The following is a 19,141-nucleotide window of genomic DNA, read 5'->3' as shown; positions in this document are numbered from 1 at the left end:
AAGGGTGGAAGTGTGAATATGGGGACAGGGCCTTAGTGAGAGACAACAGAACTGAAATCATTTCAGGAGATGCCTGTGAATTACAACTCAGGGGGGGAAGAATATGTCCTTTAAGGGCAAAGTGTAATTCAGCCACTTTAGCACAAATAAGTCCTGATTAGGAAATTGTCATCTCCAAATCAGGGCTGAATTTTATATGGTGTGCGACTCCTTCAAAGGTATACATTTTCTCATCTGCTCCACTCTGATGTTCTGTTTGACTATATCCCTAGGACACTCACTGAACTGCCAGGAGAAGCAGGCGCTACTCTCCAGCGTCGGGTGGTTAAAGGTGTCCCTGCAGTACATGACTCTGACGTTGGGCAGCACCTTGATGCCCCCCAGGGCCAGCAGGTGGGGGTCCTGTAGCGAGGGCCCCCTCGCTCTGTCCTGGATCCGTCTCTGCAGTGAGCGGAAGCGGCAGTACTGTGGGTAGCTGAGCACTTTGATGGTCTGCCGCTGCAACGCGTCATCTATGAGGAAGAGACACGTAGCATGGAAACATACGATCAGGATCGACATGATGATCACTGTTGATCCGAGGTGAAACACAACCTGCTACAATGGATGAAGCAACATTTCTGCGAAGAAAACATTCGGAATTTAGATGGGATGAGACATCAATCAATCAATCATTTCCAACAGGAGCATTTCAGGAAAAATGTGTTATATAACATCACAGAAACTTGAAAGAAGTTCATTTTCATCATAAAAAAAAAACATGGTTTGGTTTGATGGTTTTATCAACAACAATAATGGGAATTATGAGCAAAAACAAACGGCATCAAAAAACAAGCTGATTTATTTACAGGACAAACAGTGAGGTATAAACTCTGAGCTTTACCGTTGCTTTCTTCTTCTGTGGGAATAAATTAAATGATTCCATAAATTGCACTTAAAAAGTATTCACACCCCACGAATTCATGTTAATTTCTGTATGTTTTGCCTAAATAAAAATAAAAAAAAAACAAACACGATTCCTGCGTGTAGCTGGAAAAATGTGACCTAACAGTCAGGAGATGTACAATTTGTTAACAATGGAACTATTTATAGTAAAAAAGTCACTTTACTGTTCACAGTTTTAATATATAAGATAACTTGCACATATTTTCTTACTTGACCTTTTTCTTATTTCGTTCAGATTAAAATCAAAGTCCGGTGTTTTTCATATGGATTTTATATTTTATCAACACAAAGTGCTGAAAAATTGTTAAGGGGAAGAAAAATCTAAATGAATTTCAACATTTTCTGCAGATAGAAATCTGAAAATTGTGGCGTGAATTTGTTTCCAGTTCTCCCAGGTGAACACTTTATAGAACCACCCTGTACTGTAATAACAGCTAGAGGTCTTTTGGAGTACGTCTCTACCAGCTTCGCAGATCTGGGGACAGACAAGTTTGTCAACTCAAGCAAAATGGCTCCATATCAGTCAGATTGGATGGAAAGCGTCTGAACGGAAATGTTTATGCCTTGGCAGCGATTCCCTATTTTTAACAGTTTTTCTTACAGGATCGCCATCTGTTTAGCTCCAACCATCGCATCAACGCTGACCAACCTCTTCGTCACTGCCGAAGGAAAGCTTTCCACAGAATGATGCTGCCATTACCATGTTTCACCATAGGGATGGAGTGCTCAGGGGGAGCTAAAGTTTTAGTAAAATTTGCCGTTTTTATTTTTGACGGAATGTGCATTTAGTCAAAAAAAAACAAATATTAATGGTCAAGATGTTAGAATTGAGATGGTATTTGGCAAATCAAAGACAAAATGAATAAAGTGAACACTATTGCATCTGTTAAGCATTATTATACTTTTGTCAAACAGAAAACGGAAAAAAAATCTTCTTTTTTATGCTTTTATTGGAAAATGGGTGAATGACTTTTCAAGACTGCATAAAGACTAAGTTACACACAGGTGGACTCTATTGACCATTTAAGCGACTTCTACAGCGAGTTGGTTGAAATGGATTTTATGTAGGGGTATCAGAGCAAAAGAGGGCCGAATACAGATGCATGCCACACTTCAAACATTTCACTGTAAACTAATTTGAAAGTCATGTATCAGGATTCTTTCACTTCATGATTATTCTCTATTTTGTGTTGATCTGTCAAATAAAATCCCAATAAAATACATGGAAGTTTGTGGAAAAGTTCAAGGCTATGAACACTTTAGTGTTCCACTATAACATCTCCACTTTGCAGCTTGTTTTCCAGGGATTTGAAGCTGCTCCACATTCATGTCACCATGACTCAGTTTTTCCTCTACCTCTTAAACCTGCAGGTTATCTCCCAGACTGAGATGTGTTGGTGAAATGTAGCAAGCTGACATTAAACTATAAACTGCAACATTGCTGTAACTCCTGCAGCAGAAACCAAGTTTAAGGACAGAAAATCCCCACAGAGAAAGGCATCAAGCAGCTTGTTAATGCTGAAAACAGATTCTTGTATCATTTTAAAAACAAAGCTATGAAATCTATGAAGCAGATTTAACTGCACACACATCACCCATGTTCCTCTACTAATAATTAAATCGATGCATTCAAACAGAGATGTTTAGTTGTGTTTTTTTTTTTACCCTCCGTTTTGACTTTCAGCAGCTCACCGCTGGCGTTTAGCGCGTCAGTGCTGGTGCTGCCGTCGCTGCTCTGTGGAGGTTTGTGGACACCATTCATCTCAGCCGGTGGAGGCATCAGGCTGCTGCTCCACCCTGCTGGCTCTGTACGTGACCATTTCACCAGGTCTTCCACCCGTACCACCATCTTCCTGGACACAGCCAGAACCTCATCCTGGTAAAACACACAACAGACATTTGCTTCAGGACTGCGGAGGGACGGTGGTTTGGCCTGATAGAATAAAAATGAACATTTCAAGTAAGTGGCATTAACTCTTACAGTGAATAAAAAGAAATATAAAGAGTGAAACTAGTGTTTTAATGCCCCTTCAATATAGTTATCTGGTTTAGGGTTAGTCTGCTGATTTTAATGTTAAAGTATAAAACACAACCAGGAGAGCCAAAAAAACAAAACAAAAATAATGACATTTACTTGTATGACAATGAATGTTCAACAATCCCATGTTGGATGGGGATTTCTGCTTTTTTGTGTTTGATGTTTCATAAACGAAACATCTGAACATTAAAATAATGCTGAAAATCTGGCATCAGTAACATCGTATGCCCTCTGAAGAACCAAAGTTTCTTAGTTTAGACAACGCAGAAGTCCCTCGCAGACTGAAACAGTTCAGACCTCAGCTTGAGCGGTAGAAATGAAATGAAGCTGCATATATTTTTAAAAGGTCATGTGACTGTACTGTAAGGATAATCAGATCAAATTAGGTGTGGGCGATATAACGATATTAAATTGTGATGGATTAGAACATCTGGCAGAGCAGAGATGAATTCAATGAATTGCAGTTCTTTGCTCTTGTTCGGACGCCTCAGTTTGGTTTTCTCAGTTTTCCTTCATCCTTATAACTGACTTTTGCAGCAAGAAATAAATGATTACCTGTTTTAATTACTATGGTGGTAGTATTGTAGTAGTAAAGTTAGTATTTCTGTTTGGAAATGAATGACCAATAAAACCATACTGAGTTACTGCTCTGTTTGTCTCTGCGGCTGTAAGCAGAAGGCAGTGAAGGACAGCAGGAATATTTGAACCACTGAATTGCAACAAGTGTTAAATTTAGCCATCCTTTGGTCTTCACAACAGCACAAGAAAAGCTCCTGAAGATGTTTTGTACTCGCTACCTGTAGACGGTAATTACAAGATCAGTCCTCTCCTCCAGCTATTTGTCGGCGAGCTGGTAATGCTAGGTAAGAAAACATTTAGATGAACGTTTGCGGTTTTCAGAAGAGTCTGCTCTGTTTAGCTTCTTACCAACTTAACATATTTATTAGACCACCAGAAATGTATCAGAGGGTGTGTTAATATTCAGCAGGACCTCCAAAATAATAACAAAGGGGTTTATGCCTCCATTTGATAGCATCAGTATTGCAAAGCTTCACAATAAGAGCCTGAGTCATGCATAAAATGCTGAACCTAAGTAGCTTAGTTTAAAGCTAATTCAAAACCAGTTTACAGTATCTTCTCTGCCTGTAAAACATCTGAATGTTTTGGGCTACAGTATGGATATAATGGATCACAGTAAGAGCAAACACAAATATTACAATCACTACTAACGATAATATGAACATTTCTGCTAACTGATTAATTTGGACACAATCATGAAGCTAAATTCTCATGCTGTTACACACCTGCAGGAGAGAACTCTACCTGAATCACACAAAATGCTTTAAGTCTTAACCAATGCCAAAATTTACAGCAATATCACAACTCCATGTTTTTATTATATTGTGCAGCCCAACTGAGATTAGTCTCTGAACGTGATTCAGCACCACAGAAAACACTCTGCTCTGCTGTTCATGTGACCCCACGGTCGGTGCAGAATGAGACGCAGAGATATCACAGGGTTCTGTAATGTTTACTGCACAACAAAACACTACGGTCCTTTCTAGGTGTGGTGTGGTATGTCTTGGGTGATCAGAACCTTTGCTACATATTTCAATACCTTAAGGTACTTGTTGGTTTCCATATTCCTCCACAGTGACATCTTAGACCCCCTAACCGCTCAGTGAGGTTAGGGGGTGCATGACCACTGAGCCTCATTGAAAGCAGTGTTTACCCTGAGTTTTGGCCCATACAAGCTTCCATACAAAGGCATAAACCACCACGGTTGATTTCTCTTTTCTTCTCCGCTCTCTTCAGCATTTTTTATAAAATAAATGTGAAAACATTCACTTGACTGTTGGAGCGAGGGGGATCTGCCCCCTTGGATAAAGGTGAGGGAAACGCTGCAAATTCACAATGGCCTATCAGATTCCACAGAGTTGGGAATGCTGTGCATTGAGTCTATGAGGCAATCTCTGGGTCTGCTGGTCCCTTGTGCACTGTTCAGACTGATGGATGCTCTGGTAACTGTCTGATCACTTCATCTTGTGTCCTTTGGTCCCGGTTTTAAACGGTACAGGTCCTCCTGGAGGCTGGACTGTTTTTTAATCATTCAGTTAGTTTTAAAGGCAGCTTTAATCTCACATTTTAGAACTTGTGTTCAAAAATATTTGTTCCTTTAGGTTTTTGTTGCTTTATTAAAAACATAAAAATTTGTTCAAGGGTTAAAAACAGAAAAACCTTACAAGATGAACCAATTAGACCTTCATGATGAGAGACTTTGGTGTCACAGATTAACAGAAACCTGGCCAAGACAAGGTTTCTTTTTTTATTTTTATTCCTGCCTGCAGAAAAATGCCGAGGCCTTGAATACACCAGCTCTGTTCAGCTCCTCCTCCGTCCTACCTGAGCAGGTGAAGACATCGAGCTGAACGTGTTTCAACAGAAAGAGAACATGAGGACACAAAGGATTCTACAGAGAGCAGGATAAGAGAAGTCTGAACAGTTGAAGGAAGAGTCTGTGATGAAATATGACTGCAGAGTAAACCTTTTCAACATGTTCCTAAACTTTAAATAAGACTTCATGTTCTAGTTCTTTCCCCTCAGCAATACTAGAACTACTGACCTGAAAACACAGCTGTTGTTAAAGGAGCACTTCAAACTTTGATTAAGAGAAGTGGTTCATTTGCTCGGCGACAGATGACATCACACAATCGCGCTGTAACCAGTTGCAAAACACTCCACCGTGAAACAGGAAGTTTATGACAGATTTTCTTCTCTTTCTGCTTCCGTTGAGTTATTCTAGTGAAACATTATGAGCTCGAAGGATTGTGGAGATGTATTTATATCAATGCAACGAGCTGGTTTAAAGGTTAAAAAAACTGAAGGCTGATTACATGAAATCCTTTTTAACAAAATATTATTCAACATTTTAATTACATCAACTCAACCCTCCGTGAATTATTCTCTTACATTGTCTCCTGTGGTCCAACCATCTCCAGGCCTTTATTCTGTGAGAGAATTAATAAAATCCAATGTTGTTTCTGTCCAATCCAAACTTGTCTCCTCCTCAGTCTCCAGTCATCAATGGCTTGAACGTTTCATTCCTTTCAGGTTTTTCATTTCTTTTCCAGGGTGGGACGGTTATCCAACCAATAGCGGTTTTTAAAAAGAATTAAGGGAAAAAGTTTCTCAAATTCAGAAGGGGGGCTAAAATAAGACATACAAGGTAAAATATAAACATATACACCGATAAATATTTGGTTAATTCTTAGCGAGATACCCATCAACCACATGGTTACTGTGGTCATCAATAGAATGAGGTCTGGATATTTGATCACTCTTTCCTTGAAGGCTTGTTACAGTTCATTTTGAGATGCTCCAGAAACAGTTTCACACGGGACCATCATCTTGTAGTATCATCTGATTTTGTCCAGGTTTGACTCATCCAGCTGTTGGTTTAAGGTGCAGTACAACAATTTGGACAAATACTTTTAATATTACAGTCACTTGTAAGGTTAAACTACCAGAGTGGTTATAGGGCTCAACTAGGAAGGTGCTGGAACCTGTTCTTCACCTGTTCTAAAGAACAAGCTTTTTACTGTGTGCCTATAAACGTCTCATTCAGTAAACCCCCCTTTTAGTCTGAATTTATGGAAACACACAGCTCGCCATGTTGATTGGTTCATTCCTCATCAGTAACAGAAGCGCAGTAAAAATGAGAGCTACGCATGGCATTCGAACCGGCCTCTTTTTAACAGAACGTCGGAATCTGAGGTAGAAATTGTGTCAATAGATTCAGTAGAAAGCCTCACACCACCTTCCCCAAACATTCATGTCATTGTGGCCAAATTGCTCAAACTGTCTCGTCTGGCCATAAAACCTTCCTCCAGAAGGCATTAGGCTTTTCTGTGGATAGCTAAAGGTTTTAGTTAAGCTTGAAGGCACCGATTTTAGTCCAAGTAAGCAGACCATCAGCCCAGAGCAATGTAAACCTGGCTTCACTGTGGGCAGTGAGACTTAAACACCTTACCAGTTTCCTTTCGTCTGAGTTGGGAAGGTTGGGTCTTCTTTGAGAACTCGTCAACGCAGTGACATCTGAACAACTTGTATGTATGTACGGTAGTTGAAAGTGTTCATCTTAAAATGCGCAACTATTTAGAAATGGCTACAAAACACTTTTGCAGTAAATTTACATTTCTCCTTCGAGTTCACTGGACTGTGAAACGAATCCTTCTGATGCAGATAAAGAAACTACCTCCTGCACTCAATCATGATCACTCAATTGAAGGAAATAGACCTGGGTTTAATTAGGTTAAAATAACCTAGAACCTTCTCCACCACCTTAAAAGATTTAAGTGATTGTATATATCCGAGCGCGTACATTTTTGATCCCGACTGGATCAGAGAAGCCAAATTGGAGAACACAATTCTACTTTTTTAAAACCACTTAAATAGTATCATCATATCTTGTAAAAGACTGATTTAACTTGTCTAATGAAACACCAAAACCAGGTGATGATGGCGTAGAAATGGTAGCATCAGCCTGTATAACGTGGACCAGGAGTTAATGGTTGTGTACACAGCTGATTCATCTCCACTGCAGCAGATGAAAATGTGTCCAAAAGGCAACGTTTAGGAAGTCTGTGAAAAACACCGGCATCATGGTCTTTTCAGACTTCTGCAGGACGTGAAAGTCAAACAGGTCAAACTGCAAGCGACAGAAACGGCTCGACAATTTAGAGACATTTGTATGATTGTCTCCATCTGTGCTTGTGTTTCCTAATTTGAATGTAATTTTGAAAGGCCAATAAACGTAGATAAGGAAACACTGCAGAAAAAACTGCATTCAGCTTTGTTTAAACGAGTCTGACTGCAGCTTGTGCACATAAAGTCCTTCAGGTGTTCCTGGATAAACAAGCAGGAGTCGTGAATCAGTTTACAGTAAAGGTGGAGCTGCAGACGACTCCTCCTGTTCAGTTTGCTGGTCGGGGTTGGCCCTCCTCCAGGAACCTCCGCCTCCCCTCAGCTGCAGCCAGCAGAGAGCAGCTCAAATTCTTGCTGCTGCAGCTCAGAATGAGCTCATCCCAGGGAAAGAAATGGTGTATTTTTACCTGTGGTCTTTATTTGTGTGTAAAATATGCAAAACATTTGATATCTAAACATTGTACTCTAAGTGCCTATTTTAGGTTGATCATGATTTCAAATGAAAAGAAATGCTAATGTGAATAGAATGTTCAAGAAAAAGAAGAAAAGGCAGAAAGTGGTTTTTTTTTGTTTTTTATTTCTGTCCTAAATTTGGCCACAACTCTAAACAACCTACATTTACTTCCTGCGCATATCTCAAACAGGAACCAAAGCTCGAGAACATGTTTTCTAACGCATCAAAAAGTGCAGATGAAACAGCTGATCTGGTTCTGTGAGGATCTGAAAGATCAGATCGCTCAGATCAAAACCCGAGAGATCCTGGGACACAGATAAACCCTGGAGTATCTACTGACATCCAAGTGAGTTTTTCACAAATAAAAATTCGATCTAAACTCCTCCTTCTCTTTGTTTTTATTGTTTAAATATATTCAGTAGATGTATATTTTAGATTTGATGGACATTTTCAGATTTAGAGCAAATTTAAAAATATTAATAACCCACACAGGCGCTATCCGCCAAATTAGCCATTAAATGCCTGATTTGTTCGGGTTCAAAAAGGATCCGCCCACAGAAGGATGATTCGTACGGAGAGGGGTCAACTCGTACCTGCCAAGGGGATGTTTGTAGCCGCTCTGACGACACAGTTTAAAGTAATTTTCTCTTTTCTACTCATAGCCTACAGTAATTAAATGTGATTTTATGACTTTAATAAACAACAACTACGGCCGATAGGAGGTCTCGAAGTTATTTTGGTTTCATTAGAGGACCTAATCTGTCACATTTCATGAGTCAAACAGTGAACAGAACAATAATAAAAAGAAGTAGGATGTAATAAAAAATTTCCAGACAATAATTTAAAATGTTAAAAAAATTATACAGAAGCATTTTTATGAATATTTATCTGCAGAAATGATCAAAATACTTTACTACAAAGAACATTAAAACAGATACCAAATGGGTTTTAGTTGGTATATGGGTATAAAAAAGGAAGAATGATGAGAGAAAATGGCAACATGCCAGGAAGATTATGGAGGTACAAACTGGCGACCTGACTCAGAATCACTGTCCGAAATCACAACACAAACTACGATCCTACTGGGAGGATCAAAAACTAACTGGAAAAGGCGTTTTAAGTGACGCAATGATGTAGTCCTGACTAGTGGAAACCTAAATGGTTGGACTAGTGGGAGAGCTGATACAACAATGGAGCTGGTTTTCTTCTGGATCTTAGGAAAACAGAGCGAAACGTGAGAGCTGGTCTGCTTCCAAATAACAAATCTCAAGAACCTCCAGCTGCTGTCAATCAAACACCGCTGCAGCAGTTCTATTTAATCAGACAGAAAACAGATTTTACAGCTAAAACACAGGATGTGGCAGCTGTCAGTTGAAGCCAAGAACTCAAATTAAAACCACAAGAAAACAACTGACTGATCGTCTGGAAGTGAATGAGTGACAGCCCAAACTGGAGCTGAAAACAGCTGACTCTGTGGGTATAAACGTTTAAATAGCATCAGTTTAATAAAAGAACAGACAGTCAGAGCAGAGATAAAAACAGACCGTCCGTCTTCATACAGACAGATGGATCGAATATAACTACTGAGTTAATTAAGTAATAAATGTAATGGTTATTTTAAAATAACAGGCATGTTTTTGGTCGTTTTGACTTACAAACATCCAGACTCATGTTGCCATTACACATTTAGATTAGATTTTCTCTGTTCATTTTATATTTATAGGCATCTATTTCCATGTGAATGCTTGCAATGGCAAGGGATGGATAATATAGATTTTTCATGATATTTAGTGCAATAACTATTAAAGTCATGATAAAAAGTAAAAAGAATTCACTGTCATTGTCAGCCATACTTTAGTTTAAAACGCATCAGAAAGTTGGTCTTCACGTGACTGAATTTACATTTTAATGCCATTTAAGGTTTTGAAACAATCCCAGTTTAAGTTGTAGAAATTCTTAAAACATTTTTTCACATGACGTTTAGCTCACACACTAAATCTGTGAAATATTCAGAAACTTTTTGATTTAAACTACTTTCATGCAGATAGTTTAATCTCGACATGAACAGTTTTTACATCAAAATGCAAAATGTTTTTTGTCTGCTTTCACCCAGTGTCTCAAACCAACCCAACTCTGACTCCGTCCTGTTTGATTTCACCTCTGATCTTGTTTCTGGAGCCTCTTTAATCTGCTACACGAAACCTCGCAAAAGCGTAAACCTTTAGATGAGACCACCAGAAAGTTCTGCCCCTGACGGTTCAAGATAGTTTTCTTACATCAGCCGTTTGAGGCTTAAATTCCCGCCTGTTTCTGTCTAAATGTAGTGGGAATTACCATGGCAACCAGTGACACAGCTGTTTCTCTTGCATTACTCAGCAGTACCATTAATCCATCATCGAGTAGTTTCCAGATTCCTAACGGGGTTACGGGGAGGAAGAGGAGTTCTGTTGGATTTTTGGCCAGGACTGTTCTGGCAACTGGGTGTGAACATAGAAGAGTCAATCGTAAGAATCTTCTTAGAATTGTGTCACTTAAAACCATTTTTTGCACAAACCCTTTTAATTAAAGAAACGCTGTTCTTGAAATTCAGTTTTTTAAACATTTCTACACCCGTAGAAGAAATAACAGAGTGAAGATTTTTACTGGAATTAAGGAAAGGCTGATACTCAAAACAGTTTCAGTTGCTTTATATAAAAATGACAAGAAGCATGTCAGGGTGATCACATGAACAAATGACCAGATCTTTAAAACTCTTTCTATTAACAGAAACTGGGGTACGATTCCTTAAAAAACTACACAGAGACGTTTTATCCAAGATGAAATGTGGAAAATTTGGTTTCAGACAAGTCATAAGATTTACATTAGCTTCATTCCTACAGGAGCCGTTCACATGAGAGCTGAGCATCGGACTCCATGTGATGACAACACTCCATCTCATTAGATTATGGTGTTCATTAAAAACATGGCCGACTGTTAAAGCTTTGCAGCAAAGTGCATCAGATTAGGCTGAATAAATGACATCAGAGCAAAGATACTGAGTGATTTTGACTAAAAGTCATCAGGAGGAAACGTCGTCTGGATTTTAACCTGTGAAGGGTTCCTGCCCCGAGATGTTTGGTTATAAAAAGGAGCCTGTGTTCCTGTGACGAGGATATTATTAGATGTTCTTTAAGTGCAGCTCAGGCTATATTAAGAAGACATTTATTCTCAGTCTACAGGAATTAACCAGCTGCAAGACTGGATTTTAAATTAATTATTTTGAACAGTAAATGTCTATTCTAATAACCTTTAAATAAATATTTCCTCTAAACTCCATTCATTTACAAGAACAAAAGGCACAGTTAGGATATCTGTCTGCAGCAAATGACAAGATGTTGGGCATGAACAAATACAGATTCTTGGTTTCCTTTGTGGTCTCACCTGCTGATTCTGATTACTCTGATCATAAATCACAAAAAGCAGAATCATGTGATTCAGGTCATCAGGAATTACTTCTTTTTCTTATTCATGCATTAAAACAGGTTGTATTTTGACTCTTCGTTTTTTTATTTTCTATTATATGACACAAACTAAGAGTTAATGAAGGTTATCACTTTATTTTAAATGTTCAAATATTTATTTAATTTTACCAACCTGTTTCTCCTGACCGGAAATTAAATTAATATTTTGGAGGGGCCCAGCTAGTGGTCCAACTTGAATCTGATAGAGAATCTATGGAGGGAGCTAAAGATTAGGGTGATAGCAGGGAGGCCTTTCAACCTCAAACAGTTGGAGCTCATACCTAATAATAATAATTAACATTTTTGATTTCTGAGAAGGTAATAAATCATTTCCAACATGCTACTTTTTAATAAAATGTAGAAATATATATTTCTTTAAAACTATGCTCCTTCTACATTGTTTTATGTCGAGGGCTTAACTGTAAAATGTCCTGAAACCCTGAATGGGAGTGTCAAGCTATTTTTTTCCTGTGGCATGTGTGAAATACCTAGAATATGCAAAAATCCATGCAAAACAATGCTTGGCATTAAAATAAGCTTTTGATTAGCTGAAATCAGAAATTAGTAGAAATCATCTCTAAATACCTCAACAAGACTCTTTTTCTAGCTTTAAATGATCTACCTCTCCATGCTCCCTGGTTCGGCCCTTTGGAGTGTCCTCAGGCAGGAAGTAGAGTCTGGCGCTTGCCAGCAGGTGGCATCGAGCCTGATCTTCCCACAGCAAGGTCACCTGTACAACAACAAAAACAGACAGCAGCTGTTTTTGAACCATCTGAGAAACTTCCTGTAGCTCAGCATCTGTTTAAATCACTTTAGAGATGTAGTACGTGTTCATCATATTCTGGCGAAGTTGTACTGTTAGTTTTATATTAATCAATTCTGCTTTCTAACATCTGACTGGATGCACACATACCTGAGATATTAGATGGCTTCTCTGGACAAAACACAAGCTCTTAATCAATGTGAACCAGCAGAGGAGAAACGCCGAGGTGAATGAGCAAGATGAAGATTCAAACGTCAAACAGATCAGATTTAAAGACCACATAAAGTCTAAAACTGAACCAAAGAAGGACTCTCAGCTGCTTTCCGCTTGCTTTTATTTGAAGCTCACACTGAACCACTTAAAGCGACTGTTGGAGGGTTGCTGGATCTTTGCAATCTGTTCAAATCTATTTAAATAATAAAAGCTTTTGTCAGAGGATCAGTGGCTAGGAAAAACTCCCAAAGACAACATTTTTTGGATTAAAACAGTATAACCTGCAAAATAATTAACATAAATGCTTTGTGTAACTTAGGTTTACTGCCTAAATGTGGCTCAACTCAGTGCTTCAGCTACTGGTTTGTTACATTATGCCAAAAATTGTGTCAGGGATTTGGCAGCTGATGAAATATCAGACATACAGTAGACTAACAGCTGAAGGATGATGTACCTCTCCACTGGACAAGAAAGTCTGAGATTTTCAGCCAAGCGTTTCAGTTTACAGCCTTTTGGATATAAACATTTTGGTGCTAAAATTCAGCTTTCTTTCTGTCAATACTAGAATTTGAATCTTTTTCCACTCATTTCAGAAACTGAAACTCGTATCAGATAGATTGAATACACAAAATTAAACATTTCAAGCTTTTATTTCATGTAATTCTGATAATTGTAGCTTACAGATAATGAAAACCCCAAATTCAGTGTCTCAGAAAATCTGATTAATACATAAGATCAGTAAAAAAGGATATTTAAAAAGGAAATATCAGGCTTCTAAAAAGTGTGTCCATTTCTATGCACTAAATACTTGGTTGGGGATCCTTTGCATGAATTACTGCATCAATGCGGCATGGCATGGAGGCGATCAGCCTGTAGTTCTGCTGAGGTGTAATGAACGCCCAGGTTGCTTTGATAACGGCCTTTAGGTCATCTGCATTGTTGGGTCTGGTGTCCCATCTTCCTCTTGACAATACTCCATAGGTTCTCTATGGGGTTCTGGTCAGTTCAGTTTGCTGGCCATTCAAGCAAAGTAGCACAATAGTCATTGAACCAGCTTTTGGTACCTCTGGCAGTGTGGGTTCGTTGGTACCAAGTTCTTCTGGAAAATGAAATCAGCATCTCCATGAAGCTTGTCAGCAGAGGGAAGCATGAATGCTCTACAATTTCCTGGTGATGGCTGTGTTGACTGGACTTCGGAAAACCCAGTGGACCAGTACCAGCAGACAACATGGCATCCCAAATCATCACAGACTGTGGAAACTTCACACTGGACTTCAAGCCATGTGGATTTTGTTTGACAATCCTCTCAAGGCTGCGGTTAACAATGTTGCTGGTGCGTCTTTTTCTACAACACTCTTTCCTTCCATTCAGTTTTCTATCAATATGCTTGGATATTGAACCACCAGCTTCTTTAGCAATGAACTTCTGTAGCTTACTACAAAAATCAATTAAAAAATGCTTTTTAAAAAAAAAAAATGGATCGTAATATTGTAATTTTCTGAGACGTTGAACTTTGGGTTTTTATTATTTGTAAGCCACAATCATCAAAATGACAATAAATAAATGCTGGAAATATTTCACTCTATGTTTAATGAAACTATTTATTAAACGAGTTTCACTTTCTGAGAAAGTAGGATAATTAAATACAGAACAGACCAAAAGTTTGGACACACCTTCTCATTCAAAGAGGTTTCTTTATTTTCATGACTATGAATATTGTAGCTTCACACTGAAGGCATCAAAACTATGAATTAACACATGTGGAATTATATACTGAACAAAAAAGTGTGAAACAACTGAAAATATGTCTTATATTCTAGGTTCTTCAAAGTTGCCACCTTTTGCTTTGATTACTGCTCCATTCACTCTTGGTATTCTGTTGATGAGCTTCAAGAGGTAGTCACCTGAAATGGTTTTCACTTCACAGGTGTGCCCTGTCAGGTTTAATAGGTGGGATTTCAAGCCTTATAAATGGGGTTGGGACCATCAGTTGTGTTGTGCAGGAGGTGGATACAGTACACAGCTGATAGTCCTACTGAATAGACTGTTAGAATTTGTATTATGGCAAGAAAAAAGCAGCTAAGTAAAGAAAAACGAGTGACCATCATTACTTTAAGAAATTATGGTCAGTCAGTCCGAACAATTGGGAAAACTTTGAAAGTGTCCCCAAGTGCAGTCGCAAAAACCATCAAGCGCTACAAAGAAACTGGCTCACATGAGGACCGCCCCAGGAAAGGAAGACCAAGAGTCACCTCTGCTGCGGACGATAAGTTCATCCGAGTCACCAGCCTCAGAAATCGCAGGTTATCAGCAGCTCAGATTAGAGAACAGGTCAATGCCACACAGAGTTCTAGCAGCAGACACATCTCTAGAACAACTGTTAAGAGGAGACTGTGTGAATCAGGCCTTCATGGTAAAATAGCTGCTAGGAAACCACTGCTGAGGACAGGCAACAAGCAGAAGAGACTTGTTTGGGCTAAAGAACACAAGGAATGGACATTAGACCAGTGGAAATCTGTGCTTTGGTCTGATGAGTCCAAGTTTGAGATCTTTGGTTCCAACCACCGTGTCTTTGTGCGGCGCAGAAGAGGTGAACGGATGGACTCTAGATGCCTGGTTCCCACCGTGAAGCATGGAGGAGGAGGTGTGATGGTGTGGGGGTGATTTGCTGGTGACACTGTTGGGGATTTATTCAAAATTGAAGGCATACTGAACCAGCATGGCTACCACAGCATCTTGCAGCGGCATGCTATTCTATCCGGTTTACGTTTAGTTGGACCATCATTTATTTTTCAACAGGACAATGACCCCAAACACACCTCCAGGCTGTGTAAGGGCCATTTGACCAAGAAGGAGAGTGATGGGTTGCTGCGCCAGATGACCTGGCCTCCACAGTCACCGGACCTGAACCCAATCGAGATGGTTAGGGGTGAGCTGGACCGCAGAGTGAAGGCAAAAGGGCCAACAAGTGCTAAGCATCTCTGGGAACTCCTTCAAGACTGTTGGAAAACCATTTCAGGTGACTACCTCTTGAAGCTCATCAACAGAATACCAAGAGTGAATGGAGCAGTAATCAAAGCAAAAGGTGGCTACTTTGAAGAACCTAGAATATAAGACATATTTTCAGTTGTTTCACACTTTTTTGTTCAGTATATAATTCCACATGTGTTAATTCATAGTTTTGATGCCTTCAGTGTGAAGCTACAATATTCATAGTCATGAAAATAAAGAAAACTCTTTGAATGAGAAGGTGTGTCCAAGCATTTGGTCTGTACTGTATATCCCAGCAACACCCCCAAAGTCAGAGCCATGCAGCGATATTCTCAGATAAATTAGCAAAGAGCTTCAGCTGAGACTCAGCAGCTTAAATGTTAACTAACATGACAGGAAAACAGAAAAAAAGACTTAACAAGTATGGTTAATTTGAAAGCAGATTTTTGGTCTGTACTGTACCTTTTACAATAGTCATTTTTCTGAGATGTACCTTTAAAATATATATTATATTATATATCATATATCAATTTAAACTACTTTCTTAAAACTGCTGTGATATATTAATATTTGTTTCCAGCCTTTGTGAGCAGTCACTGTAAAAAAAGAATTATGTTGTTGGCATTTTAAAAAAGCTTTAGCATATTAGTGATTAGCATGGGCAGCATTACCAAAACAGTGGTCTCCTTGTGGGCTCTACAGAGCAGTGGCGTCCAAACTTTTTGGAATGCGAACCAAAATAGTCAAGTTAAAATTATTCATGGGCCTCAAAAATTCTAAAATGAAAACGCAAAAATGATTTTGTTATGATTTCTTTCCCTTTTTTTACAATAACTAAACAAACAATATTTTAGTAGAAAATGCATATGTAATTCATCCTAGATCTAAAAGATAGGAAGTTTCCCAGTTTAAAAGGAAGGCATGCAATTTTCTTTATTTTTGGAACAAATTTTCTATTTTCTTGATCTAAAACATTTTCTTATAATCATTCTATACTTTGGACACCCCTTCAGTAATGCATGTAGATCTTTAGGTTAACTAAGCTTTCTGTAAGGCCATCAACATTTCCAAATGAAGATTATTCCATGATGAGGATGAGAGTGAGGGTGCAGTGGATGATGGTATTATAAATTGATACAATATTGTGTCTTCATCAGTGACTGAAAATAGATCCTTCTTAGAAATCTGCCATCCTGTGCTACATTATTTTACAACCCATTCATACACACAACAGGCAAAAAGGCACAGTTATGGTGAGATATTCCCTCGCTCTGGTTGTTCAGTCATGAAATGTTAAGAGCTTTCTATGCCTGCTGTAATATATCTGCACAATCAACAATATTAACTATAATAATCTGTCGGTATTAATATTTTTTTTTAAATCGACAAAATTTTCAGGATTTTGGTTTTTTCCCTCTTAAAATAATAAAAAAAATGTTTAAAACCAAACAGTTTTCCTCCAAACTGCAGATTTAACTGGAAGCCCTGTCACTGCATTCTGCAGCAGTACCTGCGTTTCTGCACGTTTGCCTTTAAATCAGCCAAGTTCGACTCTGTCTGCACTACAATTTTAAAACAAGCACGGTGGCTTGAGCATCTTAATGTTGTCTACAGAACTGGGTAATGCGTTTTCAAAGGCTGAAGTGGTCTAAAGTATGGAAGTACTTCAAGTTAGGAGAGGATGAAGATCTTGATGCTCTGTAAGGTTTCAACAGCACAAGCACCATGCATAAGAAGCTGAAGGGACTGACCATGGGACTGCTGATGAACCAGTAAACATAAACAGAGAAAACGATTGTAACTGTTTTTAAAGCTGCTGAAAGGTTTGAGGTTAGTAAAGGGGTCTGTCTCTCTGCTGACCAGATTTTCAACAACCTTTGACTAGTTTGCTGCCTGCGTGTACTGTAGTGTGGACTTTGTCCAGAAGCTCAAATTAATCTTATTTGACCCGTTTTATTGACCCACCTAATTGTGTAGGTAATGATATTATCTAAATGACTCAAATTTAAACAAGACAAATTGCTGAACAATACAAACAGTCCATTAATACTGCTTAGTTAAAGATAGTATATGATTATTTTAGCATAAATGTGATATAGTCCCAGATTTTTCCTTTGGAATTAAACAATAATTTAAATTATTATGGTTAAAGTTCACAGAAAACTTTGAGGGGTAGATTACTTTATGATTTAAAATCTCTCTTCATAACATAAAAACATTGCTGTCCATGGAGGTTCATGTGCCTCATCTCAGCCCTTCCTAACTGCCTCCTCAGTCACACAAACAATCAGCTGCAGAGCTAAAAATCCACGCTTTCATCTCCTTTTCCAAACCCCGATTAGAACTCTTTACTGAAATATTTCTTAGAAACGGACCTTAACTCTGCACTCTCCCTCCCAAGGGAAACATCTGAATATTTAAAGCAGTTTCATGAAAACAGAGGATGGATTCAACAGGGGGGTTTAGGGAAGAGTTTCACCTCGGCGATGCAGACGGGATCCTGTGGTCCGCATTGGATGAAGTAGAACTCCCCGAGCTTCCACACCTGGAGCGGCCCATCAGGCTGAGCTCTGCTGCTCACCGACTTGTAGAAGGCGTAGCTGCCTCTCTGGCAGGAGGGAGCACCCACCCACTGAAGAGAAGGAGGACAAGCAGTTAACATCCAAGGTTCACTCATCATCTACTAACATGAACAGCTTTAGAGCAAACCAGAATTGCGGAGTTCTTATAGTTTAAAATATTTGCAGGTTTCCAGAAATGTTTTGGTTCCTTTTCTGTTTATCACGTGAGACAACCTTAACTCCTCATTTTCTTCCAGGACAAAACAAACATAAGTGGTGATCAAGAGGGTATGACTGTTGATTTTTGTTTGAGCTTCAAACGTTAGTGACATTTGAAATGTAAGTCCACAGACTAAACACGAGAAAAACAAAGTTCATGAGCCAACTGCAGCCCTTTTATACTGAAAGATGGTGAAAGCATTTTAAATAAAACATTGTCTCTAAATCTTAAACTTTCTGACTAAAATATACACTACCAGTCAAAAGGTTGAACACACCTTTGTCATTCAATGGCTTTTCCTTATTTTTATTACTTCCTGCACTATGGATACATCATGAAGACATTACAACTATGAAGCTAAAGTACAGAGAACTATGTTGCTACCCTAAAAAATGTCAAAAATCCAAACATCTTTTATATTTTCGATTCTTCAAACTAGCCCCCCTTCGCTCTGATGCTTGCAATCTGTTGGCGTTCTCTTGATGAGCCTCATGAGGCAGTCACCTGAAATGGTTTTCCAGGATTCCTGAAGGAGTTTCCAAGAGTAGGAATAAAAATAAACCATTGAATGAGAAGGTGTGTCCAAACTTTTGACTGGTAGTGTTTCTAAAACTTACTTTTCCCACCTAGTAAAGTCCGAACCAGACTAAGAATGGCTCCGAAAGAAAACCTTTCTCTAAATGATGCATCTTTGAACAGATAGTTGACTAGAGATAGCCCAGTTGCCCAGATCAATGTATTCCCATGTTTTA

General features: G+C 38.7%; 1 protein-coding gene across 2 annotated transcripts in view; it reads right to left on the bottom strand.

Moving 5' to 3' along the window:
• Positions 1-19,141, bottom strand: part of zgc:77151 (uncharacterized protein LOC337153 homolog) — a 51,277-nt gene that overhangs the window by 13,121 nt on the left and 19,015 nt on the right. Inside the window, exons 2-5 of one of the 2 annotated variants that reach the window (XM_047378929.1) lie at positions 18,088-18,240; positions 12,264-12,371; positions 2,638-2,821; positions 282-512 (exon numbers count right to left, since the gene is read on the bottom strand). In XM_047378929.1, coding sequence (XP_047234885.1) covers positions 282-512; positions 2,638-2,821; positions 12,264-12,371; positions 18,088-18,240 — 676 coding nt within the window. Of the gene's footprint in view, positions 1-281; positions 513-2,610; positions 2,822-12,263; positions 12,372-18,087; positions 18,241-19,141 lie in introns of both variants that reach the window. The other variant, XM_047378928.1, reaches the window with a different exon arrangement.

The sequence above is a fragment of the Girardinichthys multiradiatus genome, chromosome 11, assembly GCF_021462225.1.
Source record: "Girardinichthys multiradiatus isolate DD_20200921_A chromosome 11, DD_fGirMul_XY1, whole genome shotgun sequence".
In the NCBI taxonomy this organism is placed as follows: Eukaryota; Metazoa; Chordata; class Actinopteri; order Cyprinodontiformes; family Goodeidae; genus Girardinichthys; species Girardinichthys multiradiatus.
The sequence above is the reverse complement of the archived record's forward strand: the minus strand, read 5'-3'. Positions and strand labels throughout refer to the sequence as shown.